The sequence below is a fragment of the Chanos chanos genome, chromosome 4, assembly GCF_902362185.1.
Source record: "Chanos chanos chromosome 4, fChaCha1.1, whole genome shotgun sequence".
Classification (NCBI taxonomy): Eukaryota; Metazoa; Chordata; class Actinopteri; order Gonorynchiformes; family Chanidae; genus Chanos; species Chanos chanos.
Window position 1 is genome coordinate 1,954,808 of NC_044498.1, and position 17,192 is coordinate 1,971,999.

Below are 17,192 nucleotides of genomic sequence, written 5' to 3' on the forward strand. Positions count from 1 at the left end.
CCACCGCAGTTCAGATCAATGTAGGATTCAGAAGTGTCAGTGAAGCGAAACACAACCCTTTCTCTGACAAACGCTTCACGAGACCTGCACAGATCTCTCAGAGACAGAGCTGAATTCAAACACGCCGTGAATTAAACATCTTAGTCTGACGTGCATCATTTCACCATGCTGAGCTCGTATCATTGTTGGAAACGTTTCTCTTGACTTTTCTACTCTTCTCTTACAGAAATGCTTCATGATAACCAGCCCCCTGGATGTTGCCTTGATCTGAAAAGTATGATATGTATTAAAAGTATGAGATGTACTGATGAGTTGTATTAAATCTCTCCATTGATGACAAGCAAAAAAATTATTCTGAAGCAAAGCAATGTACAATGTCTAATAAAAATCCAAAGCAAACCCCTGTGTGTTTGCTGTTGTGTTCAACAAGTTTCAGTAAATTCCCCAGGTAAACAGGCCACCAAAGCTCTTATTTAAAATTGTGTCATTAGTCCAAGGTTCTACAGCGTTAGGACTGATGGGTGTTCTATAAAAACGGGATTTCTCAGATAATTAAGGATTTTAGTTAGATATGACTCATCGTCAAGATTTGCACTTTAGCTGATTTCATGAAACAGTTTTGACTCTTGGCTCAAGTTTCTGGTCTGACTGAGAAACAGCACTACGTGGGATTCCTCACCTTCCTGATTCCCAGTTCTGCCTGTCCCCAGATTAACAGTGTGGTAACAGTGTTTATCCGTGATGGACCAATAGAAACAGGACAAATCAAAACTCGAGATAATCTGCCTTTTATGCTCGACACATTTATTAACATTACTGAACACAAACACAGCGCGAGGCAGCCATCACGACCATCATCGCTCAGATGAGGAAGACTACGTCTTCGGAGACCATGACCTGGTTGTCGTCCTGCATGCGTTCCAGCAGAACTGTGACCTCCTGAGGGTCAAACTCCTCTGCCTGACCTTTGTTTATGAGGTTCAGTAGGTCAGGGACAGCGACCGACTGCGACCTGGTTGCCTTAAATGCCTTCAGTAAAGCGGCTTTGAACGTTTTCAACCTGCGCCAAAAAAAAAAAAAAAATCAGAGCAGGAGTGACGTTCAGAGAACCAGAGCAGGAGTGACATTCAGAGAACCAGTGCAGGGGTGACGTTCAGAGAACCAGAGCAGGAGTGACATTCAGAGAACCAGAGCAGGAGTGACATTCAGAGAACCAGAGCAGGAGTGACATTCAGAGAACCAGAGCAGGAGTGACATTCAGAGAACCAGAGCAGGAGTGACATTCAGAGAACCAGAGCAGGAGTGACGTTCCATTCCTCCGCCACATTTCAAATCTCTTCAACTCTAGTTGAAAAACACACAGTGTCGTAAATACGGTCAGGGCGAGCGTGAGTGAAACAGCAGGACCCCTGTTAGGCTGCTGACATACACAGGCTGCCGCCTTAAAGATCAGTGTTAAGGAAAGGAGAGAACAGGGGGACAGGTTTGGCCAGAGTGTGAAGCACGTCTCAGGTGAATACTGTACCTGTCTTGGCTGATCTCCTCCTTCCTCCTCTGGCTGATCCTCTGAGATGCTGGTCTGCTCCTCTGACTGGGCTGGGCTAAAACACACATCATCATCATCATCATCATCATCAGTTTCACAGGGGTCACACTTAGTGTTAATACCAGGTCTTGGCCCGTAAACATTAAAATGTAGACATGTCAAACAGAGAGGAAAAGCTTGTCTTGCTGTGTGTGTGTGTGTGTGTGTGTGTGTGTGTTGTTGTTGTTGGTCACTTACTGTTTTCTTTCTCTGAGAATTCATAAGGATCTGATTCATCTCCTGGCTCCATTTCATCAGTGTCATCTTTTGACATGCGAGAGCGCTTCCTGTGATAAACAAAACACAAGGCAGATGCATACCGATCTAAACCAGGCAGATCTCCAAAAACCTGCCAAACACACGCTTCCAAGTCTCCGCATGCCAACATGGTGAGCTGGTATTTTTGGCTCAAATGTGTATTCAAAGCATCTGAAGAATATCTCCCTGTTTCAACTCTCATACAGTTCCTTTGTTAAGTACACTTTGCTAAATTTAGTAAAACTCTAACTAGACTCAACGTGGCAAAACACCACCAAACATACATCACATGAATGTCTTATGCAGAAACAAGTCTCTGCATTTCTCATGTTAATGAACAGAGGAAGGTCACAAGACAAGGAAAGGAAACACTGAAGAGAACAGGGACAGGGCAGCGTCAGTCAAATCCAGGTTTGGTCCAGGTCTGAGTTTCACTAAAAGGTGGAATCTTCAAATCCCACGACAGGTAATCATTCTCCAGCAGAACCCCGAGAGCACACAGGTTTTTCCTCCAGACTGGGCCAGCACACCTGTGTTTGATTTTAAGATCTTCACCAGCTCTGGATTAGCTGGACCAGGACTGTTTCAGCAGCTCTGGAACATTAGCAAACACACACACACACACAATAACCTTCCTCTTTTTTAATCTCTGACCTCACACTCTGCTGACTCAACGCCTCCTGGCTCTGAGAAAGTTCCATCTCTGCCTCCCCAGTGCCGTCAGGAGCCTTTCTCTTCTTCTCTTTCTCCAGAACCTACACAAAACAGACCCTTTTACGTCACCTACACCTCGTTCCCAGGCTGCGGTCAGGTAAAACGGTCGCCACGGTCACCTTTTTAAAGTAGGCAAACTGCATGAGCTGCAGGGCGGTTTCCGCGTCACCGAGGTCGATGGTTTTACTCATACGGGCTTTGGCGTGGGCCGTGGCCAATCGGATCATCGTCTCCAGAGCTCGGGCCGTCACAGGCATTGTCTGCACACAGAACAGCCTCAGCAGTCAAATCAACAGAACAGAGTACAACGGCTTCAATAGGGATGACTGAGCTGTACAGCAAAAACCACACTTCAAAAGACATTTAACCAGAATGTTCCGCCAACCTTCATGACACACTAAAATAACACAGTGTGCACACAGACCCTTGCTGAGTCACTGTTGACTTGGTCGTGACTCCGGAGTCTGGAGTATTCCTCGGCGATGTAGTCGGCAGCCTCCTGAGTCAGGACAGGCCTCACCAGCTTGGCCACGTGAATGTACTTCCTGATGAACTCCATGGTAACGACCTTATCTCTGCAAGTTAAGAGCACAAATGGTTCGCGGTGTCGCCGACTCTGGCCTCATCTCAAATTCTGTTACAGTTAAATAATATAAACAGCAAGTTTCTGCATCAAAGCAGAGGAGACAACTCAGGGCCTCGAGACTGGGAGTGAGGCCCAGAAACATTTTGGTCCAATCGTTCCCTCTGTCCATTCATTAATGTCATCAGACACATTCACTAGTGTCATCTGAGACATGGAAGTGAAAGTACTTTCAAAACTGGTAGGATGTAACCATGTCTCACGTGTCCACTTAACTGTTGCATAGACAGAGACAGAAATGCCATCCTGAAGAGAATGGGGAGTTCAGCACTGCTGACAAGATTCAGCCGGCACTCAACCCCAAGGTGTGTGTGTGTGTGTGAGATGAGAGTGGAGGTGTTTTTACGGAACTTTCTCTTCCTGTGCCCGTGCAGAACGTTGTCTTTTTTCTCATAGATCTGGAGCTCCTGCTCTGATGCCTCTGTGATGTTTGGATCCTCTGTGGCAAACAGGTCCACAGTGCTCCCCAAAGGCATCGCTAATCAAGCAAAGAACAAATCCAACACACTCAAATCAAAATCAGTCCTTTGAGTCAATGTTCCTGAAAGATCACCCCCCCCCCTTTCTTTCCTGGATTAAACCTGAAATGATGGTCCACAGGTTAAAGCTATGACCAGGTGTGTGTCACTACTGGATTGTGTCTGTTTAGTTGTTTCATTTCTTCCTGACCACTAGAGGGCAGATTCACCTGCTCCCTCCTGCTCTCCTGGGGCACGATATCGGTGCATGCGCAACACGTGCTCCGAGATCTCGCGATCGCTGTCGGGATCCATCTGATCCAGAACAATGAAGAGCAGATCAAATCGGGAGAGGAGAGAGTCCTGAAGTCCGATGTTTTCCATTGGGCTTTTATACTGGTCATACTGGGGAGGAGGACAAAAAGAGTCACAGTGAGTTTTAAGCCCTGATCTGTTGCTGCTATAGGAGACAGAAGACAGTGGCCTAATTACAAGCTGTTATGTAATTAAATGCTAGTTTACAGTTAGCATGTCTTGCCCTTTGCATTCAGAACATTAAGAATGCACAGTGGCTGGTTCCTATATTTCTTTTCATGGAGACACCACCATCAGTGACTTACCCTCCCATAGACAGGGTTGGCAGCAGCTAGCACACTGCAGCGAGCGTTTAGCCGCGCCTGAATCCCGGCTTTAGCGATAGTCACTCTGCCTTGTTCCATCACCTCGTGGATGGCCGTGCGATCCATGTCAGACATCTTGTCGAACTCGTCGATACACACCACCCCCCTGTCAGCCAACACCATCGCCCCCGCCTCCAGACGCCGCTCTCCTGGAAACAGCAGTACACGGATGGAGAGGTGTGTGTGTGTGTGAGTGTGTACGTGTACAGATTTAAAGACGAGGGGATAAGTGACTGACTCAGGGAAGAGGTGACATTTGGTCTGTTGTCGTAAAATGTAGGTACCCACACACACACACACACACACACACCCACACACACACCCCCACACACACACACACACACACACACACACACCCACACACACACCCCCACACACACACACACACACACACACACACACCCACACACACACACACACACACACTCACACACTCACACACTCACACACTCACTGCATACACACACACACACACACACACACACACACACACACACACACACACACACACACACACTCTTGACTCTGAGGTTTTTAAAGAGAAAGAGAATTTTAGGTTCATGTTTATTGTTTACGGTTGTCATGGTGATCATTCCAGCTGCACCTGGTACTCCTGACCAGCTCAGCTGAGTGAGGAACATGGAAACATGATCAGAGGAGGAGAGCATGGGCCAACCTGTTAAAACAATGACCATCATACTCTGTCCCTGCTCGGCAGGTGTGTGGAGGGACCAGCTCTGTGTGTGTGCGTGCGTGCGTGTTACCGGTGTCTTGATCCGTGGTGACGGCAGCAGTCTAAGTCACCCCAGACAACCCGTGGCCGGGGTGTGTCGGTGTGCGTGTGTGTGCACAAAAGAGAGACAGTGTGCGTGTGTGTGTGTGTGTGTGTGTGTGCGTGTTACCAGTGTCTTGATCTGTGGTGACGGCAGCAGTCAGTCCCACTCCAGACGACCCGCGGCCAGTGGTGGGGATGGCTCTCGGCGCCGTAAACAGAACATACCGGAGCAGCTGAGACTTTGCCACGGATGGATCCCCTGATAACCACGGCAACAAAGACATTTAGGATTCGTCTGCGCTCCTCACTGGATTACTCCGTTTAAAACATCAAAAGCATCTCGACGCACCTCATCACACCACGATACACGGGGTTAAAAATTAACCAGCGTCATAAATGTACCATCTCCTCTCATTACCGTGGGTCTAACTGAGGAACGGAGCTGCGTGCAGTCAAACCTATGAGCAATATGTTGATGTCTCCTCGGATGCGTGTTCCGTTCTCCAGGTTTGTCTCGTTTCCACCCAGGAGCAGACACAGTATGGCCTTTTTTATATACTCGTGACCGTGAATACTCGGGGCCAGGGAACGACTGAGGTGCTCAAACACATCCTAACACACACACACACACACACACACACACACACACACAGATGTCACTGAAAAAAGGGTCACATATTCAGAGATCAGTGGGCAAAAGCTGCAGGTCAAACAAACTTATCACCCAACTTCCACAAGGGGGCAGCATTTCCCCATTGAAGGTTTCACTGCAACTCATCAGCTAAGGGTGGAGAAAGTACCAGTTTCCTGGGTTACATATTTTTACAATACAACAACAACATCTGAATCTAATTAACAGTCTGTGGCTTTTCAGCAGTGTAGCTGTGCAAGTCTGAAGTTCATCGAGGCAAGTTAAATATGCATTTTCATCTGAAGTTCAGTGAAGCAAGTGAAATGTGATTTTCCCTGACAACACTAAGGCTGGACGGCATTACCAAATGAATGACGAGTCTTTTCCCTCTTTAGTCTTACTTTAGAGTGAGTTTTAGAGAATTTCTTGATCTTGGCGATGTCATCAGCGGAGAAGTTCGGAACAATCTCCTTACTCATTAGCTTCACGTTACTGGCTAGCAGAATCGTTCTGCACAGGAGAGAAAGGAGGAAAAAAACATATTATATTGTTGGGGGCCAAGAGATTGTTTTCCAACCATTCATTTGAAGGCAGTCAGTAACTCCAATGACTGAGAGAGGATGCACTTTTTCCAGCTGGAATGTTCCAGAATGACAGATTTCACTTCACTTCACTGGACACCCGTTCATTTACCCCAATGGAAAACACTGGGGCCATACTGGTGCCCAAAACAAATTCACTTTGTCACACACACACACACACAGAGACACGCTTGCATGTACACACACACACCTGAAGGTTCCTGAGGTGAAACCACCCTGTTTGGCAGGCAGGCATCGGTATACGCCCACCAGCTGCACGCGATCGCCGGGTTTGACCCGGTCAACGAGGTCGTCGTCGGCGATAATGTCGACGGAACGCGGCAGCTGTCCGGCGGGAGCTTTCTCAGGCATTTCCTGAATGGTCAGAGTCTGGTGGTCTTTATATGAACAGAGCCCGAATTCGGTTTCCAAAGGATTATTCTCTTCATCCTGACCACAGAAAAAACACATTTATCTTAGAGAGCAGCACTCTCTCCAAACTCCAATACAGATGTTTCAAATATCCAAAGACTTGAGGAGATGTGTAGACCAAATACTTCTCACCGACGTCTCAGATACGTTTTAATAACTGCGTTAGCAAAGCCGTCTGCGTGGCGGAGAAGTAACTAAATGACTTCCACTGAAAAGTGGCATCTGGAATCAAAACCACTCAATATGCGATCACGGTGAACCAGTGTGTGATCATTCTCCATTTACACAAACGCAGGCTTTAATATTAACACACCAAACACAGTCAAACCATTGCGTGTCGTACCATCAGTGACAGTCACACCACTTCACACAGAGAGAGGGGGAGAGCACAAGAGAGACAGACAGACAAACAAACAGAGAAAGAGAGAGAGAGAAAAAACATTTTTCACCTTGGTAGGGTAGATGGAACTGGATGGAAAAGCGTCCAGTGAGGTGAGGTCAGTGTACTTCCTCTCCAGGGTTTTCTTGGTGGCCGGACAGTAGTGGACACTGCGGAGAATTTTTGGTCTCACCAGAGAACCTACACAGGGTACGACCAAGGAAACAGCAAAAACGCCTCATGTTTATTTAACATGCCCCTTCACACATGCACAGAGCCTGTAAGAATCTCTAAATCCAATCAAATCATACAGGACAATAAAGCAGTATTCAGAGTGATAGCCAAGAACCGACAGATTTTGTTATTGATTTTGGTCAAACAATTGACAGATAAAATGGAAAGTAACTGGAGCCCCAGAGTCATCTCTTACACAAACAATGTTGAAAAAGAACATTCGGGAAACATTAATATAACGTGAACCTTACACTTGGTGACTATGCCCTCCACACACACGAGGTTGCCCAGGAAACGTGCGCTGAGCGTGCGTGGAGTCACGTGCTTCGTCCCAAAGCTCCCCTCAAACCCAACGTGGAACTCATCAAACTGTTTGGCGTAAGTCGCGTCAATGGATGCTACCAAGTCTTTCAGGGCTCCCTGGAAAGCGAGTAGTTCACCGAAAGCATTCTTTAGCAGCCTGTGGAGAGAGAGGAAGATCAGAGTAGAATCTGTTTAAACCGCTACGATCAAAATGATAATACATTGGATTAGATTTCTCTCATGACTTTTCCAATAGTCACCATCAGCAAACGGATGCATTTTAGAGGTGAAAACAGAGCACAAAATAAGGACAGAGAGCCCAGAGGGTAGCAGTGATTTGGGGCAGTTCAGAGGATCTGTCTGAACATGGAACCTGTTGCAGTTTATCGGAGTACAGTAAACGTAACATGTCTGGGCTGTACCAGGAGATCACAGTCCACTCTTATTAAGAGATCATTCAGTATCTCTTTAACTGTCTTAAAGGGGGGGAGGGGGGGGGGGTGTAACGGTTTGGGTTTTTACTCCCTGTTAAAGGAGTGTCAGAGGAGTGACTCCCTGTTATACCTCCCAGGACATCTGCCTGTTCTGGGTCAGAAGTGGACGTGTGCATGTCCGGAGTTTATGAGGCGAGTGTGAGAAACTCTACGACTGCAGCCCTGGGTCAGACCCAAAGCTCTTAAAGCTGTGGGGGGAAAAAAAAAAAAAACGATGTTAACGACGGAGAGAGCGCTACTCACTCTTTGGCTCGTTTCTCATTCCTCCTCCGAAGGTCGTTGATGTTAACGATGAGGCGATGTTGTCCTTCAGACACCATACTTCTGACCTTCTCGTGATAAACACCCTGATCTTGCTGTCAAACGGTGTGAAACACAAAAAACATCACGTCAGATCACGTGGAACGGGAACAGTTCCGTTTACCTATTACCTAATTATTTATTTACTCTTCTAACCAAAAGGTTACTCACGTCATCATCCAGAAAATCCAAGTATTCTCTTTGTGCCTCCCGCAGGGCTACGTCCTCAAAGCCAACATCCATCTCACTTCGCCTGTGAACCAGTGTTACCCGATTCAGACACTTACCATTACACACAGAGGACTCAGACATATTACAAATTCAGTTTTTTTTTTATGTACCACATACACAAGTGTAAACCAAGAACTACCTTCTACCTCCTCCTTCTCATTTTTCTTTGTCTACTTCTTACCTAATCGCCCAGGATAAGAGAGACCAAGCCAAGAACACAGAGAAGAACTAAACCAGCTGATAAAATAAAACCCCGAGAACAAGTAACTCAAGACGGCGCACGCCTGCACTTCCCCATAATCTGTGTTTATGAGAAAAGTCATTGTATGAAACCCAGCCAATCAACTAACAACATGTAACAGCCAATTAATCAATCAAGTTGAGAGTGGGTGGATGGGTTGTATACTTTTTTTTTTTTTTGCCAAATCCCAGCCCACTTGGTTTGTGGTTTATTGATTGACCTTGAGTACCACGGTATCGACCTTGAATACCATGTTTCTTGCGTTTGAGAAGTACAGTGCATCTTAAAACACACTATGATCAGACATGTGTTGGAGATGTAATTGGTCGGAGAATGTATTGTCACAAATATATATCTTTTTTTTTTTCTCAGTCTAACGCAAAACATCCTGAAACAGCGTTTAAAAAAAAGCATTTGTGACGTGGTGGCTTATTCTTCTGCGGCTGTAAATCTTCACGACTCTCGGTGACACACGCTTGCATTGCTTGCATACAAACGAGCTCATTTTCCCCTTGACGACATTCTGTTGGCAACCGCGTACTCTTCTCTCCTCGCTGACGTAACACAAAAGGGTCTCAAACAGTGGTCTCCTTTGCTTCATGTTGACCAGGCCTATTCATGTCCCCACATTCAGCCTCTCACTGCCCCTACCGCCTTAATAACCACCCTCTGGGACAACGCGTATCTAATTAGGCATGGGTTCTCACACTAGGGGAGATACTACGCATTGTTATGCTTCTCGGTCACAAGGTGTGTCTCCTGCTGACATACCTCCTTCGTGAAGTGGGGCGTGAGAGCAGCCAGGTAATCGCGAGAATTCAGAGTTATGTTGTGAATCGAAATTGGCTTCTTCGAGAACACAAACGTAGTGAGTGGATTTTGTAAAAACAAATAGTCAAATGTGAGCGTCGTCTCCAAAGTTAGTAAGTATTCTTCATTTATTCATTAATTTGCACTATTTTATATGACGTACAGAGTTTTTTTAAATTTCCTTTTCAAAACTGAGTTTGACCGAAACTGAAGAATGTTTCCTTGTTGTCAAGTGCGCCCGCAATATACCTGTGAAATGGTTTTATTTTCGTCTAGGGATACGTTTTCAACACAAAGTCAAACTCGCAGCTTCACCTCTTGGACTATGTTAGGGTTTTTTTTATTTAATCAAAGAATTGCAACGCACTGAATTCTTAAATCAACTGACTTTGAATGGCGTTCGGATTGTTTTAATGTCCTTAGGGGTCGAGTGTAGCGTAGCCTACTATGTCTTTAAAACTGTTACTAAAGTGTAAAGTTCTCGTATTGACGTGCTAGTTTTGATCAGTTTCCTCGCCGCGGTCATAAAATGGTCCAAAGGTTTATTAAGTCTGACAAAACGTGTTTTTCCTTCTTGAATGGTAGCCTACAGACATGAGTCAGCCGCCCAGAAGTAACCGGGGGCAGAGGGAGCGAAACGGGGGTGGCAACAGGGAAAACCGCCACAACGATAGACCACCGCCCAGCGACAGGTGAATGGCGGTTGTGGAGTGACTGACATGAGAAGTTTGGATTTTTTTTTTTAACTTAATACAGATGGTCACTGCTAAACTTTAAACGCAACAGACCCTACGGTAATGCTCTCAGTTAGTTTGACACTGTGCTCAGAATCTCCGACACCTAAATGGTTCTTTCCCTCCCCCAGGTCGAGCCGACCCCCATATTACCCGGACGAGCGCTCACAACCGCGCCCAGCTCGGAGCGCCCCCCGAAAACAAAAAACGGAGTCGAAATGCACACACATCTGCTCTAGGAGAGGTAAGTGTGTGTGTGTCTGTGTCTGTGTGTCCGCTCATATCGTGTGACCATGGTTCTTTCTAAAGATGTAGTCTAGTTTTGTTCTCTCTCTAAGCCACACCTACTGATACTACACCTGGACTTCCTGTTCTTCTCTAGAGTACTTGTCAGACAGGTTTTAGCTGTGGTTTTGGTTCCATTCTGTGTTATTCCTTTTCTGTGAACACATCACACATTTTAACCTGTAACTTTTTTTTTTTTTTGTCAGAGAAGTCTCTGAACAATCTTCAACGAGCAATTAGAGGCTTAGAAATGAGAAATAATGTAATGTCACCTGATACCACAGTACTCTCTCTCTCTCTCTCTCTCTCTCTTTCTCTTTCTCTCTTGCTTGCGCTTTAATTTGTGTATATGGAAGCTGATGTGTGAGTGTGTATGGTTGATGATGAGGTCTTCGGTCTGTGTTTGTGTTTCAGGTATAGTGCTGATATGTGCAGTCCTGACCAACGTTTTGGTTCTGATCTGCATTGTGTCCGCGTACATCACCATGTCGGGAATGTCCAGGATGAGCAGTTTCGCGGGAGGGAGTTTCATTGGCGCCAACATTCCCTTCGAGGGCACGGAGCTGCAGCAGGTCCGTGACCTCGACATGCAGTACGGGCAGATGAGAGCTCCGGGGGTCTACGGGGGCGTGGCCTTCAGCCTCGTCATGGGCGTCGTCTCACTCCTGTTCGTCGTGTCAGGGAACAAGCCTGCTCACCGGCTGCCGCGCAAACTCCTGGTCTGTCAGTTCATCTTCCAGCTGGTGGGGGGTGTGGCCTACGTGGTTGCCGTGGGTTTGTACCTGCACTTTGTGATCAAAGTCAACTCGACAGAAGTGTGTCAGATGCGCGAGAGACTGTACGCGCGGAACGGCCAGTCGTGGATGAATTGTGACGTGAGCGGGGCGGACGCCGCCGTCGCGTTGTTCGGACTCTTAACGGCCATTCTCTATGCGGCGGGGACCATTCTCACCTTCCAAACGATTCGCTACGTTCAGCAGTACCACAAGGACCGTAAACACTACGAAGCAGAGCGCCAGTCACGTCCCAGAGCCACCCAGAATGCACCTCTCCAGCCAGATGCCTACGTTTAGGGCCCCTTTATAGAACCAAAAATCTGCCTGTAGACAGGCCATCTGAATTTTCCCCCTCTGTTTTTTTTAAAGGTGAACTCTGTCTTTTATGCTTTTTTTGGATTTACTCTATGGACCAATGTTTGAACTCAAGGTTCACACTAACACGCACACACAAACACACACACACACACACACACATAGGTAACACGCAAACACACTCCTGCTGTATTCAAATGTGATAAACTCCTGAAAGTGTCTTAATACACAGTATGTTAACTTAAATCTTAACACACGGTTTTAAATATAAATGAGTGTAGACTATACATGTGCACAATGATTCAGTTAACTGTGATGAAAGGGTTATAACAAGCAGAGGTAAATAAAACAAACATTTTATACATCTCTTTTATACGAGTTCTTGATTTTCGCTAGTTGTTTCCTCATGATTTTAACTGCATTGTTTTCCAAAAGTCTAAAGGTCTTTCTGGCTCCTGTCTGTCTGAGGGTTGGGATAGACTTACAATTTTACAGTTTTGTTATTTGACAGACGCTTTTAGCCAAAGCCACTTACAATCAGTGCATCAGTTGGGTTTCTAATACCTCATGAGCAGAGATCACAATAAGACTGAGCGTCAATTTACCCCTTCGTATTGCGCCCCTGGAATACTTTGACAAACACAGATACAAAACTTTTTTTTTTTTTTTCTCTCTAAGGAAAGGGAGGGTTAGGCAGTGGGGGACAGGTGAGTTCTAAAGAGGTGGGTTTTCAGTTTCTTGCGGAAGATGGATAGAGATTCCGCAGTCCTAACTGTATGAGGGAGGTCGTTCCACCACCGCGGGGCAATGGCGGAGAAGAGGCGTGGTCGGGAGGAGCGGCTGCCGGGTTCCCGGAGTGAGGGGGCCGTCAGTTGACCAGAGGTCGTAAAGCGGAGGGTCATAGTGGGGGTTTACGGAGTTATAAGGGACTGAAAGTATGATGGGGCGGAGCCTCTTGTGGCCTGGTAGGCCAGCACCAGTGTCTTGAACTGGATGCGGGCAGCTACCGGAAGCCAGTGGAGCGCAGTAAGCAGTGGAGTGACATGAGAGTGCTTAGGGAGGGTGAAGACCAGGCGTGCAGCGGCATTCTGCACGAGCTGGAGCGGCCTGATGGCGCAGGTCGGTAAGCCAGCCAGTAGGACGTTGCAGTAGTCCAGGCGGGAGATGACAAGCGCTTGGACCAGGAGCTGGGTTGCCTGTTGCGTGAGGAATGGGCGGATTCTCCTGATATTGTATAGGGAGAATCTGCAGGATCGAGTGACTGCCGCGATGTGACCGGAGTAGGTCAGCTGGTTGTCGAAGGTTACGCCAAGGTTTTTGGCTGCTATGGTGGGGAACACCACAGATCCCTCGACTTCCTCTGGTGGCTGTGACACCAAGCCCAACAGGTTTTCACGAGTCCTTCCACATCCAGTGTGTAATCCCATGGATAGTGTAAAAAATTCGGAACACCGTTAAGACAGTGTGCTTAGTTTAAAACGCTTAGATTGTAAGCAGGGTGATTGCTGCCATAGAAACTTACGTTGTTTACTGTATGCGCAGACAGCCGTTTTCTCTGGTCCTGAGACGCACAGTTAAGACGAAGTCTCGGTCAAAACACTTTTAACCACTAGATGGCGACAAGCTTCTAAATTCCAGATGTGGTTCGGCACTCCTGTCAGGACGGAATCTGCTGTTCCAATCTCGCTGTTTTGTTTGTAACTAAACTGAAATCGTCCGTATACGTTCATATCTTTGCTTATCGGCTGATCATGTGGACAGTTCTATGGAACTGTGAATACCATGTCAAGATAAGAACCCACATCCGACAGAATATTCAACATGTCAGACCTCTGGATAATGTTTAACTATAGATAACCCCATTCCCTTACCTTACACGCGTAGTAGCAAACCCAGAGGATCAGAAAAAGCTACACATTTGTCATGACACATTTGTAATGCAAATCGGGAGCTTCATGAGAGAGGTTAGTATTTAATCCAAGTTTTTTTTTTCGTATGGTTGATAACTTTGAACATGTCAAAAGTAGCGAATGATATGGTAGCAATATTTGGCACAGGTTCAGTGGTTTTGCTCGGAAGCACTAAAACTTGTCAACTTGCCCTTCTTTTTGGATAACGTCGTTTTCCCCCATATATTTAGGCACTGATGACTAAGACAGAAATTACACAGGGAAACTCCGTACATACGCAAGCAATACGAGTGTAGGTACATGTGAGTTCTGGAATAGCCAATATGTTTTCGTTTCCTTCCTCATTTCTGTATCCATCTCTCACTTTCTCTTTGACTTTCATGCACTCTCAGCTGATCTCAGCACTGAGTCAGCCTGTCTGTGCACCGTTCAGAGTCCGGACTTGTAAATGCGTAAGGCGAAGGTAAGTTCAGTCGGACTTCGCTGCTGATATTGTCCATTAGCAGAGGGCAATGGTATAACTAGCTGAGCTATCGAAGCGTTAATCATTCATTAAAATTTAGATTGGCAGAGATCTAAAGACTTTTCAAAAGTTTAGGGTCAAAGAATGACGCAGAGTGTACATTTCTTTTGTGCAGTTGGGAAGCGTCGCATAGTTTGTCAGCACATGGTCAGCGAAGGGAGAGAGAGAGAAAGAATGAGACCAAGATGTTAAAGGGGTGAAGAGTCAGAGAGAGAGAGAGAGAGAGAGAGAGAGAGAGAAGAATTTCTGGGGGCGGAGTGCAGGAGAGGGGATTTGTTTGAATCCTTTATTCCGTAGGAGAAAACACCCCGTGTTTTTTCAAAGCGCGTCCACTCTGTCGCTTAGCAACAAAGAGAACGAACAGTGACTGGCTGCTTTTCGGTTCCATTCGGTTTTAATGGAAATTAATGTGGTTCACCACAATCACACGGTTAAGGTCACTTTGGAGTCAACGGGCTTAGCCTGCACATTGCTTTCTGTCTGTATGTGAGAGAGAGAGAGAGAGAAAGCGTGATACTAAAACACAAACTCATGTTGCTCTGCTCTGTGTGATTCTCACACCCTTGAAGTCTGTTCAGCAATCACCTGTAGCCGCGTGTAAGACAAACACTACAAAGATCTGTGTGTGTGTGTGTGTGTGTGTGTGTATCAGCAAAACTAGGGCTGTGTTGAGCATGAAAAGGTTTGTGTTTGTATTTTTATCTAATGAAGCCCTTTACTGTGTGTGTGTGTGTGTGTGGGGGGGGTGTCTCTGTACATGAAAGAGAGAGGGGAGGGTGATTTAACGCTTTGCTTTATACACATATACTCAACGGACGCCATCAGGTTTGGAAAATGAACCGTTCTCTGTTAAAGCTGGAGAACGTTAGGATGTACTGACCCAGAACAGATCAGTTGGGTTGAGATGCTGGTGCTCAATCCCAGCCCGAAGGCAACCACACAGATCATCAGTGGTCTTAAAGAACTTTTTTTTAACCCGTTTTATTTTGCCGTTCCACTCTGACAAATTTCATTGGTCAGCCTTCTACCGTGTCGCTGAGAGGCTGATCGTATGTCAGGTACACAAACGCGTCGCTCCTGAATCACCCTGCGGGTCACATGGTTACAGCCCTGCTAAAGGGCCAGTCATTTCTCTGGTAATGGAAACAAACTGCTTAGGCAAAGCCACACAGCTCATCTGAGGATGAGTGACCATGCAGAGACATGCAGCTCCGGCTGAGCTGGTGCTGTCACTGAATCAGTGGAAGGGCAGTGTCTTCCTGCAGGACGACTTACCCAGTATTTAAGTCCTTACACCTCAGCCTGCCGTACCACAGGCCCGGTAGCTGCTCCGTCAACCCAGTCAGCATGCGTCTGTTTAGATTTCATTTCTTTCCTGTTTCAGTGGTTTTCACCTGTGCCTGTGAGTGCCTAGACCAGTCATGGCGGAGGGATATGAATTTGACCTGACCTATGTCACGGAGCGAATCATTGCTGTATTCTTCCACCGCACATGCTCAGCACAGGCCTACCTGCACAACCTGCAGGAGATCACACACATGCTGAAATCCAAACACGCAGACAACTACTTGGTGAGAACACACAGGACATAAACACATACTCCATGTTACAGCCTCCTCCTGTGGATTTCTGTTTATGTGTGTGCGTGCGTGTGTGCGTGTGCGTGTGTGTGTGTGTCTTGGGTTAACTGCTATAGTTATGAGGACTGATTTTGTGTCTCACATTCACAGGTCATTAACCTGTCAGAGCCCAGAACAGACCTCAGGAGAATGAACCTTAGGGTAAAATAAACTAAAGTCAACCAGCCTTGTACGTGTGTGTTAATAGTGATGCCCACTCCCAGTGTTAATAAAATTCTGTCTCTATGTGTGTGCACGTGTGTGTGTGTCTGTGTTTGTGTGTGTGTGTGCATGTGCATGTATCTTTTTGTGTGTGTGTGTGTGTGTGTTTGTGCATGTGTGTGTGTATGTTTCAGGTGCTGGAGTTTGGTTGGCCACAGTTTCATGCTCCATCTCTTAATCTGTTGTGTTCAGTGTGTAAGAACATGCACGATTGGCTTAACACACACACTCAACACGTGTTAATACTACACTGTCAGGTCAGTCATCCATCCATCTGTTCATCTGCCCTTTTCATCCATCCATCCATCCGTCCATCCTTCTCTCCTCTGCTCTTCTCGTGTTTGTGTCAGTAACGGTTGGTTGACTGTTAATCTCATAGTTTGTGTATCCCAGGGCGACAGAGGCAGAGTGGGCGTGGTCATATCCTCCTATATCCACATACCGAGTGTGTCTGCCAAGTAAGTCCAACATCTAACGCCATCCATCAGTGCCTCCTCCTTTCCCTTTCATCCTACTCTCTCTTCTCTCTCTCTCTCTCCCTCTCTCTCTCCCTCTCTCTCCCTCTCTCTCTCTCCCTCTCTCTCTCCCTCTCTCTCCCTCTCTCTCTCTCTCTCTCTCTCTCTCTCCCTCTCTCTCTCCCTCTCTCTCTCTCTCTCTCTCTCTCTCTCTCTCCCTCTCTCTCTCTCTCTCTCTCTCTCTCTCTCCCTCTCTCTCTCTTAATTCACAAGATCAATGACAGGTTGGATAAGGAATCTCTAAGGCATTCATGCGATGTTTGTTTGGTTTTGTGTGAACACACTCAGCCCTGTCAGAAGTTTAGTACTTTAGTACGAGACAAAGGAGCCATGGCAGACTACGGAGACAGAGTCCAGTTTCCCAAATACTTCAAACATTTATTTAGCCCTGGTCTAGTCCCAGGCTTCGTGGTGGGAAATGCCCGCGATATTTAAAAAAAAAAAAAGTGAATTTCTTCTTTTTAAACCGTTGTGATAAAGTTCTGGGCCTCAGGTTCATTTCTCATCTGTGTCTGATTTCACGTGAGAGCTCCACAGCAGGTGG

At 46.4% G+C, this 17,192-nt stretch overlaps 3 protein-coding genes across 3 annotated transcripts in view; 2 read left to right on the forward strand and 1 right to left on the reverse strand.

The window, feature by feature from the left end:
- Window positions 1–861: 861 nt before the first annotated feature.
- Window positions 862–8,710, reverse strand: mcm3l (MCM3 minichromosome maintenance deficient 3 (S. cerevisiae), like). The gene is made up of 17 exons (XM_030771654.1): window positions 8,639–8,710; window positions 8,411–8,523; window positions 7,622–7,830; window positions 7,207–7,337; window positions 6,537–6,775; window positions 6,146–6,254; window positions 5,572–5,725; window positions 5,241–5,372; window positions 4,279–4,487; window positions 3,889–4,063; window positions 3,552–3,678; window positions 2,982–3,132; window positions 2,677–2,817; window positions 2,498–2,598; window positions 1,784–1,872; window positions 1,526–1,601; window positions 862–1,060 (listed from the first exon to the last, which is right to left on the reverse strand). The coding sequence occupies exons 1-17, from the start codon at window positions 8,708–8,710 to the stop codon at window positions 862–864; spliced, it is 2,427 nt and encodes an 808-aa protein (XP_030627514.1).
- A 1,633-nt stretch (window positions 8,711–10,343) lies between these two features.
- On the forward strand, window positions 10,344–11,841 carry LOC115809184 (MARVEL domain-containing protein 3). Its single transcript, XM_030770750.1, has 3 exons — window positions 10,344–10,441; window positions 10,615–10,727; window positions 11,183–11,841. Exons 1-3 carry the CDS (start codon window positions 10,344–10,346, stop codon window positions 11,839–11,841), a joined length of 870 nt encoding a protein of 289 aa, XP_030626610.1.
- A 1,943-nt stretch (window positions 11,842–13,784) lies between these two features.
- Window positions 13,785–17,192, forward strand: part of tns3.2 (tensin 3, tandem duplicate 2) — a 36,879-nt gene continuing 33,471 nt past the window's right edge. The window contains exons 1-5 of the mRNA XM_030770751.1: window positions 13,785–13,823; window positions 15,677–15,863; window positions 16,023–16,073; window positions 16,268–16,390; window positions 16,527–16,591. Of these exons, the coding sequence (XP_030626611.1) occupies window positions 15,714–15,863; window positions 16,023–16,073; window positions 16,268–16,390; window positions 16,527–16,591 (389 nt within the window). The 5' untranslated portion in view covers window positions 13,785–13,823; window positions 15,677–15,713. The remainder of the gene's footprint in view (window positions 13,824–15,676; window positions 15,864–16,022; window positions 16,074–16,267; window positions 16,391–16,526; window positions 16,592–17,192) is intronic.

Coding starts and splice junctions, on each gene's coding strand:
- mcm3l (XM_030771654.1), bottom strand. CDS start 8,710: ATGGATGTTGGCTTTGAGGACGTAGCCCTGCGGGAGGCACAAAGAGAA. Junction 6,776..7,206: donor GTTCCATCTACCCTACCAAG/GTGAAAAATGTT, acceptor TTCTGTGGTCAG/GATGAAGAGAATAATCCTTT. Junction 5,726..6,145: donor TCTCTAAAACTCACTCTAAA/GTAAGACTAAAG, acceptor TGTGTGTGTTAG/GATGTGTTTGAGCACCTCAG.
- LOC115809184 (XM_030770750.1), top strand. CDS start 10,344: ATGAGTCAGCCGCCCAGAAGTAACCGGGGGCAGAGGGAGCGAAACGGG. Junction 10,442..10,614: donor AGACCACCGCCCAGCGACAG/GTGAATGGCGGT, acceptor TCCCTCCCCCAG/GTCGAGCCGACCCCCATATT. Junction 10,728..11,182: donor ACACATCTGCTCTAGGAGAG/GTAAGTGTGTGT, acceptor TTTGTGTTTCAG/GTATAGTGCTGATATGTGCA.